The following is a 26,013-nucleotide window of genomic DNA, read 5'->3' on the forward strand; positions in this document are numbered from 1 at the left end:
GATAGAAGGGGCTTCCATTTTGGATACTGGGCAGCGACGGCGCAGGACCGTTCACAGCCTGCAAGCGCTACTTGTATGGAACATCAACACAAATCTAGATCTTGCTAATATATCGCATCAATCTCACCATGACGTACCCATCCCTCTGCCCATTCGTTCTGATGCCGGTACTTAATTTGTCTCGAGTTCCTCCTTATCAATTGTTTACATCACCCCTTTTCGCATATGTGTGGTTAGACTAGAGCCTTAGACCTAGCATGTTCAGATTTCCCAGATAGCAAAGGATTTAGACCCCGAAAAATTTATTTACGAAAAGGAACTCGTTCTCTAATCGAGAGGGTCAATAAGATAAGTCCCTGCAGGACACAGACGTCAAATTTGGACTACGACGCTATGCCAGAACTTCCAAGCGAGGCCTTACATCTTTACTGTAGCTCAAAATATATTTAGAGACAGTGGGAATCAATGGTTCATAAGACCGCCCAAACGTACCACCACTGCTCCCGTCAACACACAACTTGCAAATCACCCGCTGAGAAGAAATCTGGTCAAGTTCACATTCATTCACATCATTAACTCAACACACCAACCCCTCTCCTAACTCCCCGATCCTCACTCCTCATCACTACTCTCCACAATAAACCCCGCTCTCGCCCTCGGCCTTGCCCTCACCGCCGTCTTCGCAGCTGGTATATCATCGTCCTCGTCCTCATCATCTCCCCCACCTGCACCCGCACCTCCTCCGACTGCGGCAGCATCACCCGCGGACGGCTTAGCCCCCTGGCCCGGACTCCCCGACAATGACGTGTCATTCGTACCCACGCCGTCTTTGCCGGTGGTGGTTTGTGTAGTAGACGCAGACGCCGACGCCGACACAGATGTGAATGAGTGCACGGGCTCGTCGATATCCATCGCATCAGCCTCGACCTCATCATCCGAGTCGTCGTCGTCGCTGCTGAGGGCAACCGCCCGCTTTTTCTTCTGTTTTGTCTTTGGTGGTGAGGGTTTCCTTCGTTTCGCGGGGCGTTTGGGAGCAGGTGCCGACTCAGCATCCGATGAGGCGTCGTCGTCGCTATTATCTGAGCCGGTGCTAACTTGGTCTTCATCCTCGTCCTCATCCTCATCGCTATCATCAGACAATGATTTCCTCTTCCCTCCAGCGGTCTTGGTTTTACCCACCACCGCACCAGCAACATCCTCCCCCACACCTGCCCCGACCAACTCCTCCCACGCCTCAGCCTCAACACCCGAAGGTTTACTGCTCAGCCCAAACGTAGCATCCTTCGCAGCCTGAAGCTCCTGCTCACGGGCAAAAAAGGCCCGGTCCTCCTCTTTATTCCCTTCCCAATCCGAGTCGTCCTCCCGCAGGTCGACGTACATCTCACTCTTGATCTTGCGCGCCTTTTCCAGCTCCTTCTTGCGGCGCGCGCGCGCTTTGGCTTCGCGTTTGGCTTCCGCTTCGGGGTCTTCGGTTCCATCTTCGTCGTCGGCTCCACGACGACGGCGTCGCTGGAGTCGCCTTTTGGGTTGTCCGTCTTCGGCAGTGCGTTTGCGGGCGGTTGGTCCGCCGGCGGGAAAGAGGATGCCGGTTCCGTCGTCGTCGTCGGAACCGTCGTTGATGAGATCGTTGATGCCGTTGGCGTCGGCATCGGCGTCGTCGTCGTATGCGACGCGTTTCCGAGGAGCGACCTTGCGGCGGAGTTGGTCCTCGGCTGAGCCGCCGTCTTCGAAGGTGGGTGGGCTGAACTCGGCTTGGTTGATGAGGGAGAGGGTGTCTTTTAGGGCGTCGGCGGTGAGGGTGCTTGGTATAACCCAGATTGAATCGGGGCTCTCGTCGAGGGTTGGTGCAAGCCGTTCGAGCCCGGCGAGTTTCATGAGTAGTCGGAGATGGGGATTCTTGAACAAAGCTGTGCGTCGCGCGTCGTTGTCTGGGCGGAGGGTCGTGTGAGGCGCATCTTTGGGAGCTGACCCTTCGGCCGATGCGTCTGCGGCTTCACCCTCCGGTCGTTCGGCAGTCAAGGCCTTCTCCGCGTTCTCCCAGGCGCGTCGTTCGCTTTCGGCACCGGAAAGCTGCTTCTTGATCCACTCCAAGTGATCCGTTTGGTTCCTGTCGATCAGAACACCAACAACAATGGCAATCTGCTTATCCCGCTCCTCCTCACGTTTGAACTCGAGCTCGGCTGCCGGCCTGGGATTCGACACCGTCTGCTTCTCATGGCCGTACTCGAGGTAATGAGCCGTGCTGTTGATCTTGGAGAACAGCAGCTCGGTAAACAGCGCGGGCCGTTCCTCGAGTTTCTTCATGCACTTCCGAATAACCTGCTTGGCGAGCTCTTCCCACTCCTTGTACATCGAAGAGTTCTTGTCCAGGGGCTCGGGGCCTTTGATCATGTTGTAGAAGAGGTGGATGATGTCCAGACGAAACAACATGACACTCATGTCTTGTTTGAACGCGAGCCGGAAGAAATACCGATGGGCCCGCTTCAACTGATCGTCGTCGAGGTCCCGGTAGTACCTGGTGAAGGTAACAAACGTGTCGACTGCGCCCTGGGGAATGAACCGTACGGCAAACCGCTTGAAATCAAACTTCCTCTCTTGGCTTGTCTTTTCGGCTTGCCTCTCATCATCCGCCGAGTCATCCTCAGCATCGTTTTGGTCGTCATCTCCCGCATCACCCTCGGCACCGGCAGCCTTGGCCGCCTTCTTCTTCTTCCGCACCCTCTTGCGAGAGCGGACTTGCAGGTCGACGTTTTGTTTGGAGTACGCCTCGAGGATTCGCACGAATGTATGGGTGAGCTCGGTGCAGGCATCCAGGTACTCAAACCCTTGGTCCTTGTACGAACGAACAATGTTGGCGATGGCGTCATGGGTTGTTTCCTCGTAAAACAGGCGGCTGAGAATGTTGTCGGCAATCTCCTCGTTCTCCTCGTTGCCGGAGCTGTACATCTCTTGGACCGTCAACAGAATCTGAGTGAAACAGCGCATGACGGTGGTCAGGAGCCGCCAATCTTTGTCGCCGTGCGCCCGGTCCAAGGTGCGGCTCAAGGCGATAAACATTTCCTGGTTGAGCACCTCAGCCACCAGGTTGAAGCTCCCCACATCATCTGCCGCCGCCGCCGCTGCTGCAGACTTCTTCGAATCGCTCGCCTTCGCCTTCCTGCGCATCCGTTCCGCTTCTAAAAACCACGAGATCAAATAGAAGAACTGGCCGTGGTGCGACTGCAGAACGTGGGGCGCTTCGCGGTCGAGCGACTTTCGCACATGCGCGAAGAGGGGGTTGAAGCCGGAATCCAGAAACTCAGAGACGAAGGACTGTAACTGTTGGCGAGCCCGTTCATCGAGTGATACCGGCGGTCCCAGATCTTGAGGCTCCATTTCTTCCTTCCGGGCACGCCTTGGTGCCCTGAACTTCTTTGTGCTGTCCATCTTCCGCTCACGGGTGGCCGCATCAAGTAGCGCATCTTGACCCGACACCGTCGCAAGTTTCCCGCTCTCTCGCTTGACCCAGATCATCGTCCCAAACCGGCTGTGACGGGTTGGCGCGTTTTTGCTGTATGACTTCAACATGGCCGCCTCTTTCTTCATCGCCGCCGTAAGCTCGTCCTCCTTGATCTTGTGCAACCGTTTCTCGCTGACGAACAGCTTGCTCGAGTCGACTCGCTTGACCAGGTGGAATAAGATCTCCATAACAATCACGTCTTCCATCCGAAAGTCCTCGCCCATGTTCGACGCAATGGTCAGAAGAGTCAGGAAGATGTCCTGGAACGAGAACGCGTCGATGAGTGCCGACCGGGAGATTTGCGTCTCGTCGCCTTCATATTTGACGCCCGGCGGCGGGGTGATTATGGCGATATTCCTCAGAAAATACAGAACCAGCTTGATGATGCCCTGATCGCGAGCCGACCGATCACCGTTCGGCATAGCCATCGACGGCAACGCTACCCTCACGGCGGTGCTAAGAATCGGTGCCGCATCAAAGTTGATCACAGCGCGTTTGTAGCCCAGCTGGGAAAGCTGCAGCGCAGGTAAGTGACGGTAGTGGTTGATGGTCATGGTCTCGCGGTCTTTCTCGATCGGCCAGGTGAGGGGCACCATCAGTTCGAAGCAAGCCAGGGCGATCCGGGCCTTATACTTGCTGTTTGCGTCGTTCGGGGTCCATGTCGCCAGAATGTGAAGGAGATCGGAGCCGACAATGTTGGCTTCGGCGAGGCAGCGGGCCACGTCCATGCGGTTCGTCTTTTCGTCGTAGAAGCGGATCCATTTCTTGAGATCGCGGAGCACCTCAAGGGCGTCGTCGCCAAGCTTGTAGCCCTCATCGTCGTCGATGCCGAAGCCACCGAGCTATGCCGTATTGTCAGCATGCAACCGAGGATATCGTTGGGCTCAAAACCATGGGCAACCTACGGCCGACACCAAGCTGTTGATGTGTGCCCGAACCTGCGGGTGTACTGTGTCGTTGCTGATCTCGGCGTCCTCCATCGTGGGGGCGGTCACAAAGGCCGTAAATCCTGCAGAAGCTGAAATTATCTTGACATGTGTGCTAAGTGTCAAAAATCAAAATCTTGTATCGACAATTCGCAGTGTTGACATTAGGCGTGGTGTGTGGTGGTTTGAACTTCGAGCCACTCCCGCTTGGTATGTACGGCGTGGACAAACGCGTCGAAATCAATTAAACAAACGCAGCGCGACGCGTCCCTTGCACTTAATCTCACAGTGTTAATCACAGTGCCTAGATGGCGCAAATTGGCAGTTTCGTACTGTGTTGACACTGTATTTCTCGTTCGGCGTGCATGTGAGCTGGCGCCGTTGCGGCCCCACTACGTCAGTGCTCCATGGCCGAGGTTAGCCGCTTCCGAGTCTCATTCTTGACCCACCCCATGAGAGCTCCGGTTCACTTAACTACTCTTCCTTGCGCTCATAATTGTGCCTTCCCATCGCAGTAACAATGGCTGCTTCAATGATGTCAGCAAGACAGGTTTTCCGGCTCTCCAGCCGTATGAGATGCTTCAGCTCGACGGCCGCTCGGCCTGCTGCTGAGGTAAAGCGGTTGGGAGTGATTGGCGCGGGGCAAATGGTACGGACAAACCCTTTTGTCTTTTTTCCTTTCTTTTCCTCTTTTTTCTTTTTTATTTTTTCTCCTTCTTTTCTTTTTTTCTTTTTTTTTCTTCCTCGTCATATTGTCAATGCTCTCGCTTGGTCGCTCACAGTATACTCTTTGACAGGGTCTCGGGATTGCGTTGGTAGCAGCTCAGAAAGCCCAAGTTCCAGTAACCCTAGTCGACTCATCATCAGCATCTCTTGAAAAGGGGTTGGCCTTTGCAGGTTGGTTTAACCCAAGACCGTCACCCACAACGAAACTGGCCAGCTAAACACCACACCTCTCGTGTCATTCACTTGTAGAGAAGCTCCTGGCCAAAGATGTCTCCAAGCAGCGCATCACCCAAGACCAAGCCGACGCCGCTCGCACCCTGCTCACACCCAGCACCAAAATCGAGGACCTAGCATCCGCCGACTTCGTCATCGAGGCCGTCCCCGAGATCCCCGAGCTCAAGTTCGACATCTTCGGCAAACTCGCCCAAATCTGCCCCAAGCACGCCATCCTAGCCACCAACACCTCGTCCATCTCCATCACCCGCATCGCCGCCTCCACCACCGGCGGCAACCCAACCGACACCACCAACAGTTCCCGCGTCGTCTCCACGCACTTCATGAACCCCGTCCCAGTCCAAAAGGGCGTAGAGATCATCTCGGGCCTGCAGACGTCTGCCGAGACCCTCGAGACAGCCGTGGCCTTTTGCAAGCGCCTGGGCAAAGTGACCTCCGTCTCGGCCGACTCGCCGGGGTTCCTCGCCAACCGAATCCTGATGCCGTACATCAACGAAGCCATCATCTGCCTCGAGACGGGCGTCGGCGATCGCGACTCCATCGACGCTATTATGAAGAATGGTACCAACGTGCCCATGGGGCCTCTGCAGCTCGCCGACTTTATTGGTCTCGATACCTGTCTTTCTATTATGAAGGTTCTGCACACCGAGACTGGGGACTCCAAGTACCGCCCTAGCGTGCTTCTGCGGAACATGGTTGATGCCGGGTGGTTGGGCAAGAAGAGCGGCAAGGGGTTTTACGACTATTAGAACAGCCACTGGAGTTGGGGCTGATGCTTGAGGGTATCGAGGCGAAGTTTAGAAGATGCATCATTTTTGATGCCCCTATCCTCCCTCCTGTGACTCTCCGCTAAGCAGCACGGGGGATTCACGCCCCATCAACAGGCGTAAAAGAACAATAAAATAGAAATAAATAAAATAAACACGACATAACACGGCAACGGCAACGGTATCAAAATGTAACCTCAACTCCTCTAGATCGCGTGGATCTCGACGCCTTCCAAGGCAGATCGACAGGGGTAGAACAACTGGCAGGCTGACCAGGCCCGACCGTTGCGCTATGATATCCCACTTCTTCAGGTGCCATGGTTCTAGTTCACATGTAGATAAGACAAACACAAACTTGAAATGGATTGTACATGTACAATATCACGGATCCTCAACTCATTAAACTAATCGGTGCAAACCCTGTATGTTGTTCACCTTTTAACCAAAAAACCGCAAGACATCCCTCCAATATCACACCCCACACACTCCTTGTCGCCCGAGCAAATACCGAATACAAATAAACCGGCAATACTGCAATCAAGAATGAGAAACAAAGGAAGCAGAATAAAAATCAAGAATCGGAACAAAAAGCAAGACCCAAAAACCAAGAAAACCACCTCCATTTCACCCATATTACCTCTCCTGCGTAATTCACCCGGTTCCCCATATTCCATCTCATCCACACAAACGCTCATTAATCAATACTCGGTAGTCAAGAAAATTGAGCGACATTTTGACATCACTACGACTTATTATTAGGGGTCCGTACCATGATGTCATAAACACGGGGAACCTCCTCTCTTTAGGAGAGCAAAAATCAGAACCGGGACCGTGACGACGAAGGTGGAGTTCCTACGACCTATTTTGCCCTAAACCATGTGTTTAATAATCTTACATGGAGAGTCACGGACCCTGGAGAGAACAAGTGCACCGATGCACTAGACTCGGTGACTGAGACAGTACCAGCCCGTTCCTATTCTATCCTGTCCTCGGCGGCCCCATGCCGGACCGGCCAGAGGGGAGTCTCCAAAGACGGCGAGGAGTGAATGCCGAAAGAAGCTCAAACCGGTTGCTAATTCCCAGTATCCCGAACCAAACCACCAAAGAGGAAACCCGAAGGCGAACCAAATCTCTTGTTAGTCACAGAGACAACAGACTCGTTCTAGACGTCCATCGTGGCAAATCAGTCAACAACAGGCCCGCATCAACGTCGGAGGCCGGGGTATGGTAGACGAGGAGCGAAATCCTCCGAAAGAGCTGTTTACTGGTCCGCATTAGTATGGGTGTGTGTGTGTGTGTGTGTGGATGGGTGGGTAGGTGGGTAGACAAGTGCACTGCGACGGCTGTCTCTCTTCCCCTCTTCTCCCTCTAGCCAGTTCTTACCCCGTCACAAAGCCCCCGCGACTATCCCGGGCCGACTGAGACCCCCGGCGCCCAGCACCGAGAAAATAGCAAGCATGGTTCACCCAGACCATCATAGCCTCGAGCGGATCGGCCGGATGGCCGGGCTAGTTTCGCTCGTGCGATGTTGCGTGTGAGGAGAACCCCCCCTGTAAACCGTGCTTCTCCGACTTGCCGACGCTTCCTACCGCTGTTCATAACTATAGGCTCGCTAGGCCACGCGGGGGGCGGGGATGGGTGACTGGGATCTTCTGAAGGAGGGCAACAAAGGGCAACGGAGGGGCCTGGTTGGATGGATACATAAAGTGCGTTGACTGAGGATTGGTAAGGTGAAAAGGTTCTCCGCGTTCTGCAGTCATGCTGTGCGTGTGCCGCCCGCTATGAGGGAGGGTGGGCGCTCTAAGGCCGGCAATATAAAATTGATTGCTCCAGACGCTTTTTGACGGACTTCGAAGGTACGGGGTCCAGGAGGCTCGATCGGACTAGTACCGTCCCGGAAGACCCCGGCCAACAACAACGGCCAAATGCTGTTTGGGAAGCTTTTCGTCTTTCTATGGCCCCGTGACGAGATGATCGAGTGGGGTCACGCCCAGTTGTGATGTGATATAGGGGGTATATCTGCCATTGGGATCAGGGGAAACGCCCGCCTGCCCGGAGGTGTCCGGGACATAACATTGCACTAGTCTGCTGTCCATCAGCGTACCCACAAATCTGGCAGGTCATGACGGCTCGGATGCAGATCCGTGACTTGTTTAACCTGCATACGGAACTGGGAGCTCGATTCCTGAACCGGGAGGTTGAAGAGGGGACCAACGCCATCTGACATGTACCTACCTATATTGTTCCTAGTAACATGTCTGGGGAAAGCACATGTGCATGTTCCTCCAAAGCGTGGAAGACAGTTCCGTCCAAGGAAGATGCATGGCGGCAAGCGCTTCCTTTGAAGAAGCCGTTACCGGCCCAGCCCTCCGCATCATCCCGCTTTGTCTCGATAACGCAACAAGGTCCGCCGCCCCAACCGGCTCTGAGTCCAGCATGTCTACCTCCGCCAGCAAAGCCAACAAGCGACGTGGCGTGGAACGCCATGTGGGAGAGAAGAGAGCGGTGGATGGCGGCGTCAAACGTCCTTTAACGTGGCGATGGAGTGTGCCCCAAGCTCATGGGCGGTATTCCCAGGCCAGTGTAGGTCGTCAGGTCACCGATGGGTGTGCCAGACGAGGCTCCCCAGGCCAGCGTTTTTTCATGCTCATAGACCGCAGTAAACATCCGAAAGCCGCGAATTGGGGGCGCTTATAGGTGTCTCGCCCCCCATTTTACCCGCCGGGATGTTCCAGAATCGGGAGGGTGGCCGGCGGCATGGAGGCTCGTTAATACCGAAAGCCTCCAAGAATAGAGAGTTTGAGAGCCCGTTGTAAAGAAACAGGAAGGAATTTTGCGGCCCGGTGAACAGCCGGAAGGCCGAGATGCGTCGGGGATCAATCACAGGAAAGCCCCGCTCGTCGTTGTTGAGATGGTATCACTAGCGGAAGGTCTTTAAGCTATCAGCGACTCTCGTCCTGCGACACCTGAGGGGAGTTCTTATAGCTCTTCAGAGTACGAGTACTGCTGTCGTTCACTTCGCGCACACGATTGTGCCCGCGATCGGCCTGCCCTCCTCCAAATTCCTAGGCTGATCCAATGCCGATGCGAGAGGTTTTCTGCATTTGTGTCAGGACTCGACCCGCCGGTTCCTGCCTGTAACACTATACAGCCGAGAACCCAGACGGCACGTGCGGCTACAAACACCTAGAGGTGAGCCGCTGGACCGGGAGAAAAGCGTTAGGAATCGTTTCGAGGGTTTGTTGTCACCTGATGTGATGGCTAGATTTAAGACTGCCAGATCCTTAATCTATGGTTTCGGCGCATGAGTGCGCTGGTCCCTCAGACAACGAGGCGCGTTTTGGCCAACCTACCCATCCTCGGGTCAATTCCTCGGAGTAAGCATACCGGTGAAGTGCTAGCATATTGACCTATGGCGTTCACTGAAGGATAAATCTGGACCAGATATCCCCACTTAGCATGATCAGAATCGTCGACTTCCGTGTGGCCCTGACGATCGTCGAATTGGCGAGCCTATGGTAGCTGACTCCGGCCCGAGTCACCACAATGCAGTTCACGGCGGGCTGATATTAATATGCGCTTTCTGCACATACCAAGGGGCGAGTCTCGTGGCTGGGGGTGGCTGATGGAACTTGGACTACTATGCATTTCAGTGAGATCATTCACCTAGCAGTGAACAAGATGAAACTCACCAACGATGGAGGATCTTAGGGCTACCTAGGTGGAGGGGTTCTTTTAGCCGTTCAAATATCGGCGGAGGAGTTCTAAAGAATTACCGGAAGCTCATCGTGGACCCTGCTAGAGAAGGCAGAATCGGTAACCTTACGGGTCGTACGATAAGCCCATAGCACAAATCACTCGGGGCCGCCGAAACAAAGTGACTCGAGCTTGTAAGGCCGAACAGCTAAAACATTTTACTGCATCGACGGGTCTTCGTCGAAGAGAGGAGCCGGCGGGCCGGACGTTGAGATGGTGTGGCACTGCATAGAGTTGGGAACACGCCCTTCTGCATGAGTGATATCCATAGCTCCCGCATCGCCTACGCCTCCTCTACCTTGAGCGAAGCTAATAACCAGGAGTCGACCCTTTCCCCAGGAGTTAGAATGAGTTAGAAGGGGCTCTCCGAAACATCCTAAGGGTTGAAAGATGCAAGCCTGGTGAGGGAGCACATGGTCAAAGGGTCCGGTATGAGAGCCCAAAGATCTACTCCGCAGGCAAACCCCAATGCGGTGTTCCCATCTGCAGAGCCCAGAAACCACACCGGCGGTGCGACGTTCGTATTTGGTGTCCGGGGATGCGTCCGACCACCCTAGCGCCACAATGAGTTGATGGCGTGGGTTAGAAGGCTCAGGTAACGGCAAGAGTTGGCCGGCTTTCAGCTGCGAGGAGGGGGACCTCTTCCGGTTTGCTCGCGCTTGGATTCGACCATCATGAATCAAGTTAAGAGTGTAGTGTCGTCAAAGCGAATGATCTGGTGTCAACGGCCAAGAACACGAGGCGTCAAAAGCCTGTTCGTCTAGGTGGTGATTATCTGATGAGCTGGACAGCTCGTTTCTAATATCAAGGGTTTCGAGCGTTCACGAAACCGGCCGATGCTAGTTGCTCCTTGTTCAAAGCGATGAGATGGCAGTTGGTCCATTAATATAACAGTCGTTCCTGCTTGGAGGCGCTCTGCCTATTATGAGAGCCCCAGAACCAGCTTCCAAAGCTTATTTCAACGCCTTTGTTGACGTGCGAGGAAGGCAAGTTGGGCCTTCGGTGTAAGCTGTGTGTCGCGTGTGCTTCCAGCTTGATCGCGTCAGCGGGTTGAGATGGACGGAATCTGGGGGCGGGTCGTGCAATCTGGGGGAGGCGCTTCGACAGTTGCGTTCCCGCTTCAAGGTTGAGGGTTGCTTCGCATGCCAAGAGCAACCCGTTTCGCCTGGCCGAGAAGAATTCATCCAGAGAAAGACGTTGAGGGTGTCGAAGGACGAAAGCCGGGATTCGGCTCAGAATGAAGGAGGGGACGCCCCGTTCTTGGTACCTCCGCCTTGAAGTTCCAAATCATTGCAAGTCCCGCCATTGCGCGTCGACATCCCGGCGTTTCTGCTGTTGAAGAATGTTCGTCGCAGGAACCAGGCGGAAGATCGAGCTCAAAACGGAACACGCATCCTCAGCTCCGGGCCCCGAAGCCATGATCATCACGATCATGGCGACTTTGGGAATAGGCCAGGGGCCTTTCCCTGACGCAGGGTCAGATCTCAGTGGCTCCTCCGCAGACGAATGGCGTCGTTTCGGCCGCCAGCCATCCGTCTTCCCGTCACGCTAGGCCGCATCTGTCCGTGCTTCCAGAATCTTTTAGCAAAGCCAATCGGCAAAGGTCACAATCCATCTCGATTCTTGCTGGCTAACCCAAGGCAACTCATGCCGAGCATGGTTGCGGTTTGACGTCCGAGAAACTTCACCAAGCCGGGAATATCCACTCGATCAAGAAGTAAAGGAAGCAAGGTCCAAAAGGAAAATCCCCAAACCAGGGGCAGCCCATGGTTGGCCGAATCCCGATGTCCCGGTTAGTCGTCAAAAACCAAGACCCGATCCGTCGGGCGAAGTCAAAAGCATGGCGTGCAGAACAAGCAAGCAAACAAACACGGTTGATGGAGTGTTTGTGACACAGTGCGATGCAAGTCATGCAATCCCTAATCTCGCGGCGGTTAGCTGCGAAAACGAGGAGGGCATCGTCGCAGTTTTCGGAGCAGGGCTTCCAGGTTCACTCACTCACTCGAAACCATCCACGGGTTACTCCGTAGTCATCCACTTCAACCCTTTGCAAATTGGCTTTCGTGGCGAGCTTCGACTGCCCCTGTCTCATGCTCAAGCCCACGGAGTGTGCGACGGCGCGTCCGGGTTTGAGCCCGATGGTAACGTATCAATTGACGTTAACCATAAAAATATTGTTCTGGAAACGTAAAATGAAACCACCACACCCGGGAGATTGCGTCGGGCTTGGACAAAGTGTTTCTCAAACTGTCAAGGTTCTGGGTCCCATGCCCGGGCTCGCCAACAACGTCAATGGAAGGCGGGGTGTGAGTGGAATGCGCCTTCCACACCAGTGTCCATCCAGGTAGCCCAACATGCTTGAAAAATTCTCACACTGAGGTGTGCCTTCCTTCTGATGCTGGGGCCTGTATTCCGGGTTTCTCTTGAGGAACTTTGAACACAACCTCCGAGTTCAATATGGACATGGACACTCTCGTGGCCCAAATATCGACACGGCCCACCGCGGCTTGCCTGATCCTCGAATCGGTCTTTTGAGACGTAGGTATTGATTCAAGCCCCTGACAGGAACCACAAACCAAGAGCTTGTCCTTCCCACCCAATATGCGGTTACGATAGGCTCCATCCGACACACTGAGTGAGGGCCGAAGGTGATTGATGAGTTTGCTTTCGTTCCGCCTTCTCTTGCACCGAACTATCTTATCAGGTGGGAACGAGCGGCCCCCAACTAACCATCCCACAAGGTCGGTTCCAAATTACCTCGAGCTTCTGCTCACATACTACACAGTCAAGACAGTCTCGCGGAACCTGTCGCAAGACCACCCAACGAACGGGAGCCGGGGTTGGGGGCTCGAAACGACGACCGGCCAAAAGGGCCGACCACTAACAACGCTCGAAAACCCCGACGCCCACCACCCCGTTAGACTTTTCGGTGCGACGCCTACCATACCCACAACGCGGCCCGGTGCGGGAAGCAGTGTCGTCAACAAGCGAAAGCAAACAATCTCTTTCCGCCTAAAGATCGAATGTGGCAAGACGACGAGGGGCGCGGTCGAGAATCCTGCCCGCTCCCGAGGCTGTTGGAGGAGAAAGAGCCGACGAGCAAACAAACAAGCAAGCAAATTGCCTCTTCGTGCCCGTTAACGGTTCCCATTGCGCGAAAACAATTCAACCCCCTGATGAAACTGTTGTGGGCGCCAACCCTGCTGGCTTGCTCAGACAATGCACGGACCCCGATCTTTCGGCTGCGCAAGAAGATGGAGTTAGCTACACCCCCGGGTGTAGACTCCGAATCGAATCTGAGGAAGCTTCTTCCGCCGTTGAGAGCTACACTTCCGTGTGGGACGTCGTCCCGGGCCAGCATGCTAGGCTCTCGAACTTCGCGCACCTCGCGCCCACCACCGTCTTCCAATGTGACCCTCTCGATGCACGACACCTTGCCCAGCGCCCGCTGACCACCGCAGCGCGCGCTGCCTGTCTTTCCAGGCGCCGCAGGCGGCCGTCCCACACCCCAGCAATGCCTAACCTTGTTTGGCCATCTTGGTGGCTGAACAGCCTGCTTTTCGGCGTTGCTTCCCACCTCTCCGACGGCCCTGGTCTCTGACGAAATGCGATGGCATCGCAGGTTTTCCCCAGACGCCTCGTTCCCTTGGTGCGCCGGCATTGCTCTCGGCAGGAAAGCACACTCAGACTGACGGGGAATGGCGCGACAGCATCGCCCGACCAAATGCCGCGCTTGTGTCAAGCCCATCTGTGACTGCCGCAAATCTTCCGCGCTCATGGGTCGATGCCGGGAGGAGAAAAACTACGAGGTATCTGTTTTCTACAATGTAGTTCACTCGACCACCAGCCCAGCTCTACGAGAAGGATGATGGATCTCCTTTTTTGTACGCTGCGGCCTCGGAAATGCAGAGCTGCTGCGGCAGGACGTCGCTTGCCCGATTCCGTGTTCGGCTTCCTTTCTACTCCTCTCCCCGATGACAGGCGGCCGAGGCGGCGTCCAGAGCGTCTCTCATACACGAAAAATCGCTCGGTGCACAGCGATGTTTCTCCAGGCTAAATCACCAGGCATTGGGCGCTACCGTTGTTCGGAGCTGAGCACCACGTCGCCGTTAACCTCCTTCCTAATCGGCACAGCACACGGCTGCATCCCACCGTCACCATCGCTGCTGCGGCACAACCAAGCACAACCATGCCCAGGCCTTGCCAGGCCTCTCTCGTCAAGCGTCAAGCGTCAAGCCGCTTCCTTGGTTCTCAGATGCCGGCAAAGACAGAAGAGATCTACTCTCAGCGATCTTCCCATCCCGGGCCCTCTTCCATTGTCCCATTCTGGTCAAGCAGCGCCAGGTACTCGCTCCCCACTCTCAACACGACCGTTCTTTCGCCGGGGTCACCGTTTAGAGCACCTCGCGCCCAATCTTTCGTCCAAAGTTGGGTCCAGTGCCAGCCATAGCACTCACCAACTCGTTGAACCTGCCCATACGAAGTAGCTGTTGGGAGCCTCCGGCAGTGTCAGCGTCCTCGACGCGAGATCCCCTGTCGCTTCGCTGTGCGATCTGCATCCACCCTCTTCTCGTTTCCAGCGTTGCCCTCACTCCCCCTCTGCCAGGCCGCGACTCCACCCCCCTGCTCTGGAAGAGCAAGGTCCGCGATTGGCTCACAGTCACTTCGAACTCAACAACGGTCATGCCTTCCTCCATGGAGCACACGCAGAGGTGATGTGAACCAAGGACCAATCAATGACCCCTGGAAACCGGAGACGGGCTGTCCAGACTCCCTCTCTGTGCATCCGCAAGCCATTGTCGTTTGGCCTCCTCACCTGGGAGCTTTCCTGGCTCTCAGTGCGGCTGTCAGGACAAACATGAGATCTAACCGCCCCTCTGTGTCTGTTCCCGCCTGCCTACCTAACTGCTGGTGTCGGGTGTCTGCGTGGATGCAACGGGCTCGACTGGATGCCCACTCGTCCATCTCACCGGCTTTCATGCACACGTAGTTCCGCTGTCGTTGGTCCGTTTCTCACGACTTTCTCCCCTCGGCAGCCTGTCACAAACCCAGCCCGTCTTCCAAGGGCAAGGGGGCCATTCTCCTCCTCGTACCTTTTCTCAGCCACCTCTTTCCGCCGGCGTGTGAGCCACGGCGTTGACGAGGGAAAGCTTTCTCATACATTCCCTAACATGGGCTCTCCAGGGGGGTGAGGGTCATTACTCGTACAGTTTTAGTTCCAGTTCTGCCCTGACACGGCATTAGCCGTTCAGCCGAGACCTTGTCCTGCGTGTGGCCCAGCAGTTGCAAGTCGAGAAGAATGTGGCTCAGCCAGTCCGTCCAGTTTGTCCAGGAACCCGATATTATTATAGCGGAGTCATAGGTCGCGGGTTTTGTCTAATCGAGGTGCTCGCGGCCCCCCAGACACCCACCCTTGACGAAGCCGCCCGTTAGAGCCGTCTTCTGTCAGGTACCAGGTACCCCAGCACCCCGGGCCGGCCCCATCCATTGTCGTGGTTGCCCGTGCACACCCTGTCCTGCCTTCGAATGCGGCCGCGGTGCTCCTCCGTGGTGGACTGCCTCGTCCACCGGTAGTGATCCCTCCCTCTAGCCCACCTTTAAGAGCAGGGGACCGAGGGAACGGGCCTTAATACTACCAAGACCCAGCTCCCACCAGCACCATAACTCCCGAATCTATTCCCTTCTCGAGTATATCCACCAGCAGACCGGCCCCGCTGTGCATTGTTGAGCATACCCCAGGCTCACACCCAGACACACAAGATATCTTCCTCCTCTCGGACTGCTCAGGCCAAGGCCGGCTGCCCCTCCTCCTCTCTCGACCTTTCAGCTTTCTTTCAGCACCAATCAAGACCCCACAGCAGTTCTCGGGCAGTGAGTTGTTTAAGAAGACATCATACTAGGAGACGACAGAACTAGCTCCCTACTTTCTTCCGGAAACCCACCACAGCCTCACCTGATCCTCGTGTCGACTGGTAGGCGTCCGTTCCTCTAGTACGGCAAGCCGGCATATCATCCCGAAAAGATCGCCCGGATTCAACGCCTTCGTTTCTTGCCTCGGATCGTTTCTCGTTCCGGATCTTGACCATACTTTCTGGCATTTGTCGACAAGGAGCCCCTCAGGAACCTACCTTCATCGACCTTGATCGCTCACTTGTTTGGAGCTGGCCATCCTAACACCGGCTGGGCTTGGGATCTGCTAACAAAGATCGCCGGGAACCAAACTTGTGTTGTTGGAGGCAGCAAGTCTGCCGACCCGGTACACCCTGCGGTGATGTGTATCCGCGCTTCTTAGCCATTCGCTTACCAACACGACACTCGCTTGCTCGCTTTGGCCTCTCTATTTTCGTTCGCTTCTTCCAACAGGTTTCTACAACCCAACCACTTTCTACAACATCATCTCCGCCTTTCAAGGCTTGACGTTCACACTCTCAATATCCACCAAACAACCCGTCCTTCCTCTCGTCGACATCCAACGGGCGATTCCAAATGATTGTTACTAGGCACAACTCTACGGAGCAGAGTTCTTGGTCCCTAGGCAAGTTCGAAAACCCCTTTCGCAAGCCTGCGGACAAATTACGCATGTCGAACAACTTCGACACGGCGGCGCAGTCGGACTGGCAGGGCCAGTACTCGTTCCTCCCTCCGAGCGACAGCACCATATTTCCGCAGTCATACGAACATGTGACGGGTTCCGCGGGAAACACGGAGTCGTCACAGGCCCAGCCGCGGACGGTGGTCCCCCCGAGCGAAGCACCCAAACCGGAAACCTCTCCACTAGCCCATCGCCTCGATCCTCTTGGTCTTCGCCAACCAAAACAGCCGTCTCCGATCCCCGAGCAGCCGGAAACTCAGGGGGAACAGTACCCACCCAAGGTACCCGAACTGGCGACCGACGAGTCATTAACCTCGACCGAGACTCGGGGCATGTCTCTGGCATCCAATCCGTTAAGCTCTGTATCCTCGGTTGGTCAGAGCTCTGAGCCAGCTCCCAGTCAGTCGGTGAATGATGGACAAGCAGCCATGAAAGAGGAGGAAGAGGAAGTGGTGGAGGATGAGGAGATGATTGAAGGGGAACTCGAAGGCGACGCACAGACCCAGCCACAGACTGCGGCCGAGAGGACAGCGCAGCGGCGAAAGATGAAGCGATTTCGGTATGTTGGAGCCTAGGAGGAGGTTGTTTTCCGCTAGGAAGACTGACAAACAGTGGCTAACGATTTTCAGGCTCACCCATCAACAAACGAGGTTTCTTATGAGCGAATTTGCAAAGCAGCCACACCCCGATGCCGCTCACCGCGAACGATTGTCGAGGGAGATTCCGGGCTTAAGCCCCCGCCAAGTTCAAGTGTGGTTCCAGAACCGGTAGGTAGAAAGGGCGATGCAAGTTTTCACGGTGTTTCGCTAACCAAAACCAACCAGTCGTGCCAAGATCAAGCGTTTGACAGCGGACGACCGCGAGCGGATGATGAAGATGAGAGCAGTCCCAGAAGACTTTGACAGCTTGGGCGCACTTCACTCCCCATATGGCGCAGTCCACGGCCTGGGCGCACCCATTACCTCGCCTGTCGACCTCGGGAGCCCCTCGTACGCTGATCACATGATGCGGCCTCTAATGGTGGACGTAAGAAGGCACGAGGGCGACGAGCATCTTTCTCCAACTGGGCTCAGTCCGGCTTTCGGGGGCATCGGCTTCAACCACTCGACGGGGCTCAGCGCGTCCGACATTCTCTCCCCTATTTCCCCCACCTCTACCGACCGTTACGGTTACCCGAACCATCTTTCGACAGGGCCATTGAGCGCCGGGCCGAGGACATCCAACCCCTTCACACGGCAAACCAGCCTTGATTCAGGAATGCAAATGCACAACCACCACTCCCGGCAACAGATCCGCCCATTGCAGCCTCTCCAGCTCCGCGATACTATGACGAGGTCCCGATCAGATAGCTTACAGTCGCCCCTGCGATCTAGCATGTCATGGAAGGGCGATGCGATCGACTACACCACGTATCATGGGAGCAACCCCTCGGCACACTTGGGGAACCGGCAGCATGGGCTTTACCACCAAGATCAAGTGGGCGGTAGCTCGGCAGGAGGCTTGGGCGGGTATGACTCAAGCAGCTATTCCGGTGCGTCTGAGGTTTTTTTTCCCCCTCTAGGTGTTGTTGATTTGCTCCCTTTCAGCCCTAAAAAAGGGGGGCTGCTTGAGACTGACCATATTTTCTAATAGGCTCCACCGTCCAGTCGCCAAATCACTACTCCAACTTCCAATCATCTAGCCTCCAGGCCAACCAGCAACGGAATTCACGCCTCCGAGCCGCCTCAGCCTCTCTCCCCTTAGGCCTCGACCTACGAACTCAATTCCGACCCGCGATCGGGTCAGGGGGCCTCCCGACTTCACCCCACTCTCCGGCGTCGCGAACAGCGTCGACACCCCAACTCGGAGGAGGTGTCTCATCGAGTTACACGGGGAGCTTCCCGTCCGCGCCCCTCACCGCACCCGTCGATTTCTCCCTCCCACGCACCTCAGCCTACCACCACCGGGCCCCGACGACCGACTATTCGATACCGCAAATGAGCGCGCCGATTGCCCCGCCCAACGATTTCTCCCAGGCTTTCCAGGCCAGCCTGTCGGGTTCTTCCAGCAGCAGGACGCCGATGAGGGACTCCTTCGGTGCTCCAGGTAGCGGTGGCGGTGGCCCACTTGGACTAGGACAGGGAGGCCCGGGACCGGACCGCGGCGACGAGTATTCGGATCCGCTGGGCATGAAACGGAAGCGCAGTTTTACGAACCCTGTTCCGGCTACGACGAGTGCTGGGGCTTATGGCAGTGCTGCGTGATATGGACTCCATAGCTGTGGGCTATGATTCTGGGGTTTTTGCAACTAGATCAACGCGCAATACGCACAACCGTTACGCACACGCAACACACGCCAGACGGACGACGACTATTACCCAGCCCACAACACCCGGCGAAAACTCCCTTCTGCTTTATCTTCGATTCTCACGGTCGTCCGCCAGAAACCCACCGACTTCCTTATACCCACCCACGGCTTACGTTCTGGCTTAAGCGATATCTTTCTCGACCCTAACTTCGATTCGACCTTTGCGCGATCTCTCGCTCGTTGCTACGGGCTTCGCAGCAGATACCCCTTTGGCGTATTCTATTCTCGACTTTTTGGATCGGCTTCGTTTTGATCAACTCCGTTTCAGGATCATTTACATCTACTTCGATTCACCCCGATATCCTCCTGCCAGTGTATCGCTTTGGAACTGGAAAAGGGGCAGAATACTTCGGTTCTGATCCCCTTTGTTTACGTTTTTCTGGTCCTTTTTTCCCTGTATGTGTGCGTGGGTGGTGATGGACATGATGACCTTGAAACAAATAACATTTTATTGCTACGTTTTGTTTTCTTTGTAACGACTGGCGAAACGGCAGGATTAAGGTGGTACGGTGAGGGGGGGAGTTCGGTGGGCGATTTACCATTATGGCCTTCAGGTAGCGGAGGAAAGGCAAAAGAAAATCATACTCCTTTTTGTTTTGGTGTCGGCGGCGGAGGTCTATTTTTTTGGCAATGTTCATTTTTGCATCGGGTTGGAGAGGGGGTGGCTGATTAACTGGAGTGTGTGTGTGTGTGCGCGAATGACTTGTTGATGTTGGTGTTGTTGGTCCATAGTAGCAAGAAGGGGGGATAACACCAATTGTATCCCTCGCACCGGCGGCGGACTGACTAGGTTGTGTACATAGATAGAAGAACAAATCAAATTTACGATGAGCAAGATCGAATCAACTGTTCCCCCCTTTCCCGTCTGTGTTTTCACCCCTTAGCCCTCTCTGATGGATTACGGTAGTCACTTTGCTTCTACTGCCTGCTCCTTTTCTATCACCCTCCTCCTAGCCTCCCTCACTTTTACACCAAATCGGCCCCAGACTTCCCCCCTTGCCTGCCCCGAGTCTGCCCCGAGTAATCAAAAATCCGTCGAGGTGTTGTTACACGAACCCACCTCACTCACAGACTCTCTCTCATCACCCTCCCGGCTGTCAGGCCCACTGTTCCGATGGACGCATACCCCCCCTCCTGCTCTCACCAGGCCACCGGCTCCTCCAGCGGCCTTTTCTCTCCCTCCCGCCCTCCGTTCCATTCTCCATTCTTGTTTCTTTTCTTACTACTCTCAAGTAAGGGTCCGTCCGGGGTAAGCAGGGGGGTAGGCGGGGGGCTAAGAAGGGGGGCGGGAAGGCGGGGTAGCGAATCAAAATAGAGAAAAATGGAAAAGTAAAAGAAGAACTGCCGATGGTCGGCTGGCCGATGTTGGGTTGCAACCGCTTGGAAGGAGGAGCCTTTGACACCGGCACCGAGAACCCCAAGACGATGCACTGCATCTGCACTTGGCACTTGTATCTACACCATCTGCACTTCGCTGTGTTCCTGATGCTGCTGTTGACTTGCTGCAGACTAGAGAGTCCAGCAGGCGAGGGGGGTTGGGTAAGATGAAGGAGGGTGTTCTAAGGAAAGAGTGTGGTGAAGGCGGGAGGGGTATTGTGTATTCCGCTTCCGTGGTCTGCATCTGCGTCTGTCTCTATCCGGGATCTGCGTGTCTTTTTTTGGGCGGGAGCTGCCGGGCTTTGGATTCTTGGATTCAGGGTTGCGTGCCTCAGCCAGTCAGGGGAGTATTAGTAGGGGGCGAAGGAAGGATGGGAGACGATTCGAGAGACGCGAGATGTGGTGGCTGCCACAAAGGCACATCGGGCCTCGCATTGCAGCGTCCCTCCCTCGCACTCCCTCTCTTTTCTCTCTCCGTCCCCAAAAAGTGTCTCTGCTGGTTGTGGGCTGCATGAGCATAAGCATGGCACCTGGGCCTGCATCTCGCTGAGAAGTCGCAGCAACTAGGTTGGGGCAAAGCCATCGCCCATTTGCTACGGGCGTTTCATTGCCGTGCAGCATTGGAGAACAACAGACAGGTACATGGCGCCTTGGCTGCGTCCCAGGCACGGTTAGGATCGCCTCTGAAACGGAGCCACACCCGCCTTCGTTTCCTCTTTCACCAAGTTACGCAGCAAGTGGACAAAAGTAGCGTGCTCATTTCTGAGTTTCCCCGGAGAGCCGGCTCCAAGAGAACCAAAACCCGTCTCTGTTAGTCTCGGTCGAATACTCGGACACGGGGAGACGTCGACAGACAGCCGTCAAGCGGAATGAAGGCCACAGCTCGAGAGGTCTGCGCCGTCCGTTCCTGAATGCGCGTTCATAAACATTCAATTATCGGAAAGGGTTGCCGAAGGGGCAGGTCGGCTGCGGCTGGTACCGGGTGTGGTTGGCTGTCGTTGGCTGTCGTTGGCAACGGCCTCATTTCGGTCAAGGTTCTTTTGGTCGTTCCGTAAGTGAAATGAGTCAATTGTGGTTGCACAACCCCGGACTACGAAACGGACACGATATGCAATTGTTTGAAGGGGAGGGGTAATTAGACGTTATGCAGCAAACCGTTCAGCCACACCTTCGCTTTCGGCCGTGGGCCGGAAGCGCCATTGCGTGCCCCTCAATGCGATGCGCGCAAGGGGTGCAAGATCGGCATTCACCCCGCCCTCGATGTCAATGGGCGACCGTGAGTTGACGTTGGGGACTTGGCGTCTGAAGGACTGGAGGTGGTCGAAACCAGCCAACGACAACTGGCACCGATGTCTTGGGCGTGCATGGGGGTGGGCTTCGACCGTGCATCTCGAAGGTTTTTGTGTTGATCAATGGTGGTCCCTCACGACGGTTGCTGTTGCAGTTCATTGGCCGTCCTGTCTAGAGGCTGCGAATTCCCTTCGCTTTCCCGAAGACAGGGGACGAGCACGGCGAGATCGTCGACTTTCCCTGAAAGGCGCAGGGAAACGATCGGCTTGCTTTCTGTTCCCATTGGAGAGTCCGGGGAAAGCCGTCGTCGGAAAATAAGTCTGATTAAAAAAACGTGCGTCGTCGTTCGTTGGGGGGATGGAACGCCGCTGCCGCCTTTGATTGGCGATCCACAACGAAGTAGTTTTCGGGATCCCTGGTCAACGCCCACGACGTCGTGATGTTGCGACCTTGAATACAGCCTGTTCACTGATCAGCCTGCTTTGCTATCCCTTCGACGGGAGTTCAAGGGGTCCAAGAGCTAAGTTCACAAGGCTTTCACCAAGAGCCGGGGATACGGAGAAGGTGTTCTGACATTCCCCAGATCGTTCGTGCAATTGCCGGTTGATCGTGTCCCCGCTAGCGGAAGCCAACGACATAAACTCTCCGGCGACGTCGTAACAACCAGGAATTCTGTCTGCACAATAGAAGTGATCATCGTGGGGCGGGACATCTTGGGGCAAGCTCCTCGGAATCAACTATCCCAGAGCCCCAATTCGTCGAGTGTTTAACCCTCTCGACGACAGTCCTTCTCAACGGCTAGCACAACCTGGTCACGCTTTTGGCGGGTCACTCACCGCAGCGACCCGGCCGGCGAGGAGGCCTATCCGTGGAAATGAGGTCTCTCGGCACAGTCTGCCGCGCCACCTGACAAAGCTTGGGGAAATGTTAGGAGCAGAGCGTCATGTCTCACCAGTCTTCCACGCCAAAGCGGGAATGACGCATACGTCGGAATAAACCGTTGACGTCAAACACATGGCGATCTCAGCGGCTGTGGCGCCGAATCCTGCACTTAATACGTATGTATGGTAGATCAGTTAGGTCGGGAGAAAGAAGCGGGAAGTTTGAAAAAAAACATGCCTACAAGTGAACTCCGGCGCAAAATGGAAGCCCGACAGCCATGCTCGACGAATGAACTATGCCGCCGGTCCCGGAAAAGCGACTCTCTCCATCTACATAGTACTCCGTAGTGACGGAACCGCCGGCCGTGTCTGCCGTGGAGTCTGATGACTGATAATGGGTCGCGCGGCCATCGGGAAGATCAAAACGGGCAGAGGGAAAAACCGGGGGGGTTCCCAAAGCGGGCTGATGGACCCAAGTGTTTTCTGGTTTCGAGTATGGATGGGATATGCCGTTTTCCCAAGCTTGGTTCCCAGTCCGGCTACAAGTCTCGGAAGAAAAACAAAAAGGCGCGGGGGAAGCTCCTGCAAACGGTATTGGTGAAAACAGCCGATGCCGCGCCATGGTACCGAGAGACGCGAGGTGAGAATGCGCGAAAAGGATCTGGTGGAGTTCGAACCTGCAACAAAGATGAGTGATCTCGCTTGGCCAGGCCGCTCGATCAGACTGATCCCTGCCATTTTACCCCTGGCGCGCCGAGCGCGCCTGCCGGACGCACAGACCATCCGGAGCGACAATGCCGCCCCCAGAGCCGTTGCCAAATGCGGTAAGAGCAAAGCTTGATGAAAGCCAAGACAACTTCATGGCCGCAAGACACATCACAACCACCTCCTTCCCTCGACATGAGGGCGGCACTGCGGTTGAGGCAGGTGCGCTGAGCGACTCACAGTGGAACCACGCCATTTTCTTGTCCTGCTCCTTCCTTAGATGTAAAAAACAAATCAAAAAGGATGAAAGTGCGCCGGTTTGCTGTTCACGGCCTCCTATCGTGTCCCCAAAAGGAAGGGCTGGTTCCACGGGTATGAGCTTGAGCCCTGCCGGGACCCAAAACTCCAACGTGGAACGCCACACCAAATCCGAGGACCGTCGAACCCCTAACTTTTCCGAGCTTAATGAAGAACTTGCTCCGGTGATCCGGCTGCGATCCGGATACGATCTTTCAACCTTGCCAGTGGGACCTTCGCGATCACAGCCGAACACCAAACACCCTCACTGCACAACGCCCCAACACCGGTACCGATGCCCGCCATTCGGTATCATTATTTACGAGCCGAAGCCCCCGGCTGCTTGACAGGACTCGCCGAACAAAACAACGAAGGAAACAAATGTGAGGTACCGCGATGGGACAGGCAGAGTAGCATTCGACATCACCACCGACCGCCGCGACTCCCCTTCTACACACACTGCAGTGGCAATTCGCTTTCCTTTTCTTTTTTTCGTTCAGACTATCTTCAAGACTGCTCCAATTCTTCGCCCGCACCCGTCAGCCCATGACCAGGTTGAGCGACCTAGTGGCTCGGGTTCAATATACGCTTCATTCGGCTAAATGACATTCTTCCTTGTTGGATTGGAGGCGACCGGTCCCCAGCCCAGCACCGACAGCTTCAATTTTCTTGGCCTGTCAACAGGAACCCCGGGCTTGCAAAGCATTGCGGTTCCCCCCGCTGGCTCCTCTCCTCTTGTGCCGCCCACCCGCGATACCCAACTCTGCGGTTGGGTCTGGATCTATGGTGGTCAGCTAGGGACCCGCCCACCACAAGTGGCCGTTGATGAGTGCATAGCAAGCGTGTTCGAGTCGGGGCCATTGCCCCGGGACCCGGGCAGTCGTCCCAGGCCACCTAGGGCGTCAGAGGTGAAGCAGCTGCAGGCTACAAAGCGAATCAGTCCACGCCCATGCACGACAGAATGCCTCGTCTACAGCTGTAGTGAACGTTTTAATCCACCATGGTATGGCCGCATGCAAATAGGCGCCACTTCTCCGTTGCGGCAGATCACGTACTGCGTCGCACGCTGCACTTCGAAAGCCACTCCAGGCGATGGATCAGCCGGGCCGGGGGTGCCTGTCATCGGGTGTCGCTAGATCACGGCAGCGCCCCAACCGCAAGTCATGGAATTCCTTGCCTGTTCTAACCACCTGCCTTCTTGAGAACTAAGAAGGTGTATCTCCAGGGCTCGGCTCATCAAGACTGGCTCCGCCCAACATACCAGGCTTCCGTTCAGCCGTTGACAACAATATCCCATCCATGATCATGGCCATCTCCTTTCGCGACGGTGATCCGAGCCTCATCGTGAATGACGATATTCTGAAGTGCAGCCGGTTTTCTTACTCCTTTCTTACCTTCCAACGATCCATAGGAATGCCGTGTAGCGGATTACGCCAGGCCACAGTCCGGTCTCATCGAGCTTCGGGCCCCATCTTCTACTCCTTGCAATGGAGTAAAGGAGGCGCCAGGAAGGTGTTTCTAGCCGCAGCCCAAGCGCCGGCCAAGCTCGCCGGTCTTGGAGGACGACGACATCCTAGCCACCTTCAACATCGCGCCCTTCCCCATCGCTAGGCCCGAATGGCGGCTAGGGAGACGAATGACAAGACATTAACATCCTATCATTCGTCAACCCATCACCGCGGCCGGGGTGATCACATCGGGATCGAGAGCCGGCAAGCCCGCGAGTGAGGAGAAGTCATGCCATACAAGTGGCCTGGTTCGATTAGGCTTAGGCGCTGTGGGTGGGCGAGCAAAGGCGTGAAAATCGCCTGTCTGTTTGAGGGGTTGCATTCCGCCCGGCTAGGGATCGGCCGATGAAATGTTGAAAGTGAGTAGAAGTACCAGAGACTTAGCAGACCTCCAGATACCCCCTACCATCTGGGCGGGGTCAGGTGAGAGAGTAGTCACCGTCTCGACCGCATCAACGAAAGTTTCCTCTTACAACCATTCGATTTAGCATAGGGAAATAACCAAGCCCGCCCTGCGTAGCGATGAAAGTCGATGGGGTTGTCAAGCCGATGTCCAGGAGTTCAACAAATTGCTAACGAAACCATACAACGCGGTCTTTTGGTTTCTGATGATGCTCATGTACCTGGTAGAACCATTCAAATGCATATGGACTTTGATTGCTAGCGCAAATTAATACCATATTCACGTCCCTGGTCAGCCGTGCCGCCTCTTGCCAGTCGTATGCCCTCGCGGTCGACAGCGAAGATGAACCAATCTTTACAGTTAAGAGAATGATTGGTTTATGAAGATCGCTGTATCTTCCAACTGGCAATGGGTGTGAAAGCATTTCCCTGCCGCTATTTGCCCAGGCTCTAGTTGTTGAAGTTTGATCCCAGGGCCCAACTCCGGCACCGTTGGTGTTTAGATCGGATACAATAGAAGACTTTGGCCGGACGCGAGCCATGATTACTCGTTCCATCTAGGTCTCTTTGGATTGCCCAACTCGACTCTTCGAAGTCTCTTTCAAAGACACGGCGCGGCTGATCCCTTCTGTTTCTCCCATTCAACACTAAAGATCGTTGCCGGTCTCAGATCAAGCGCAGGATGCTAGATGACGAACTCAATCCC

The 26,013-nt window shown here is 55.4% G+C and overlaps 3 protein-coding genes across 3 annotated transcripts; 2 read left to right on the forward strand and 1 right to left on the reverse strand.

Annotated features, from left to right (window-relative positions):
- Window positions 1-612: 612 nt before the first annotated feature.
- C8A04DRAFT_28515 (timeless protein-domain-containing protein) lies at window positions 613-4,479 on the reverse strand (the record flags this gene model as incomplete). Its single annotated transcript, XM_062780670.1, has 2 exons — window positions 613-4,341; window positions 4,405-4,479. 2 exons carry the CDS (start codon window positions 4,477-4,479, stop codon window positions 613-615), a joined length of 3,804 nt encoding a protein of 1,267 aa, XP_062637104.1.
- A 478-nt stretch (window positions 4,480-4,957) lies between these two features.
- C8A04DRAFT_12036 (3-hydroxyacyl-CoA dehydrogenase) lies at window positions 4,958-6,134 on the forward strand (the record flags this gene model as incomplete). Its single annotated transcript, XM_062777195.1, has 3 exons — window positions 4,958-5,074; window positions 5,223-5,322; window positions 5,401-6,134. 3 exons carry the CDS (start codon window positions 4,958-4,960, stop codon window positions 6,132-6,134), a joined length of 951 nt encoding a protein of 316 aa, XP_062637105.1.
- A 10,260-nt stretch (window positions 6,135-16,394) lies between these two features.
- Window positions 16,395-18,743, forward strand: C8A04DRAFT_37159 (uncharacterized protein; the record flags this gene model as incomplete). The annotated part of the gene is made up of 4 exons (XM_062783789.1): window positions 16,395-17,059; window positions 17,130-17,267; window positions 17,325-18,031; window positions 18,133-18,743. 4 exons carry the CDS (start codon window positions 16,395-16,397, stop codon window positions 18,741-18,743), a joined length of 2,121 nt encoding a protein of 706 aa, XP_062637106.1.
- Between the last annotated feature and the right edge of the window lie 7,270 nt (window positions 18,744-26,013).

Source organism: Dichotomopilus funicola, assembly GCF_033296635.1.
Source record: "Dichotomopilus funicola strain CBS 141.50 unplaced genomic scaffold C8A04scaffold_30, whole genome shotgun sequence".
Classification (NCBI taxonomy): domain Eukaryota; kingdom Fungi; phylum Ascomycota; class Sordariomycetes; order Sordariales; family Chaetomiaceae; genus Dichotomopilus; species Dichotomopilus funicola.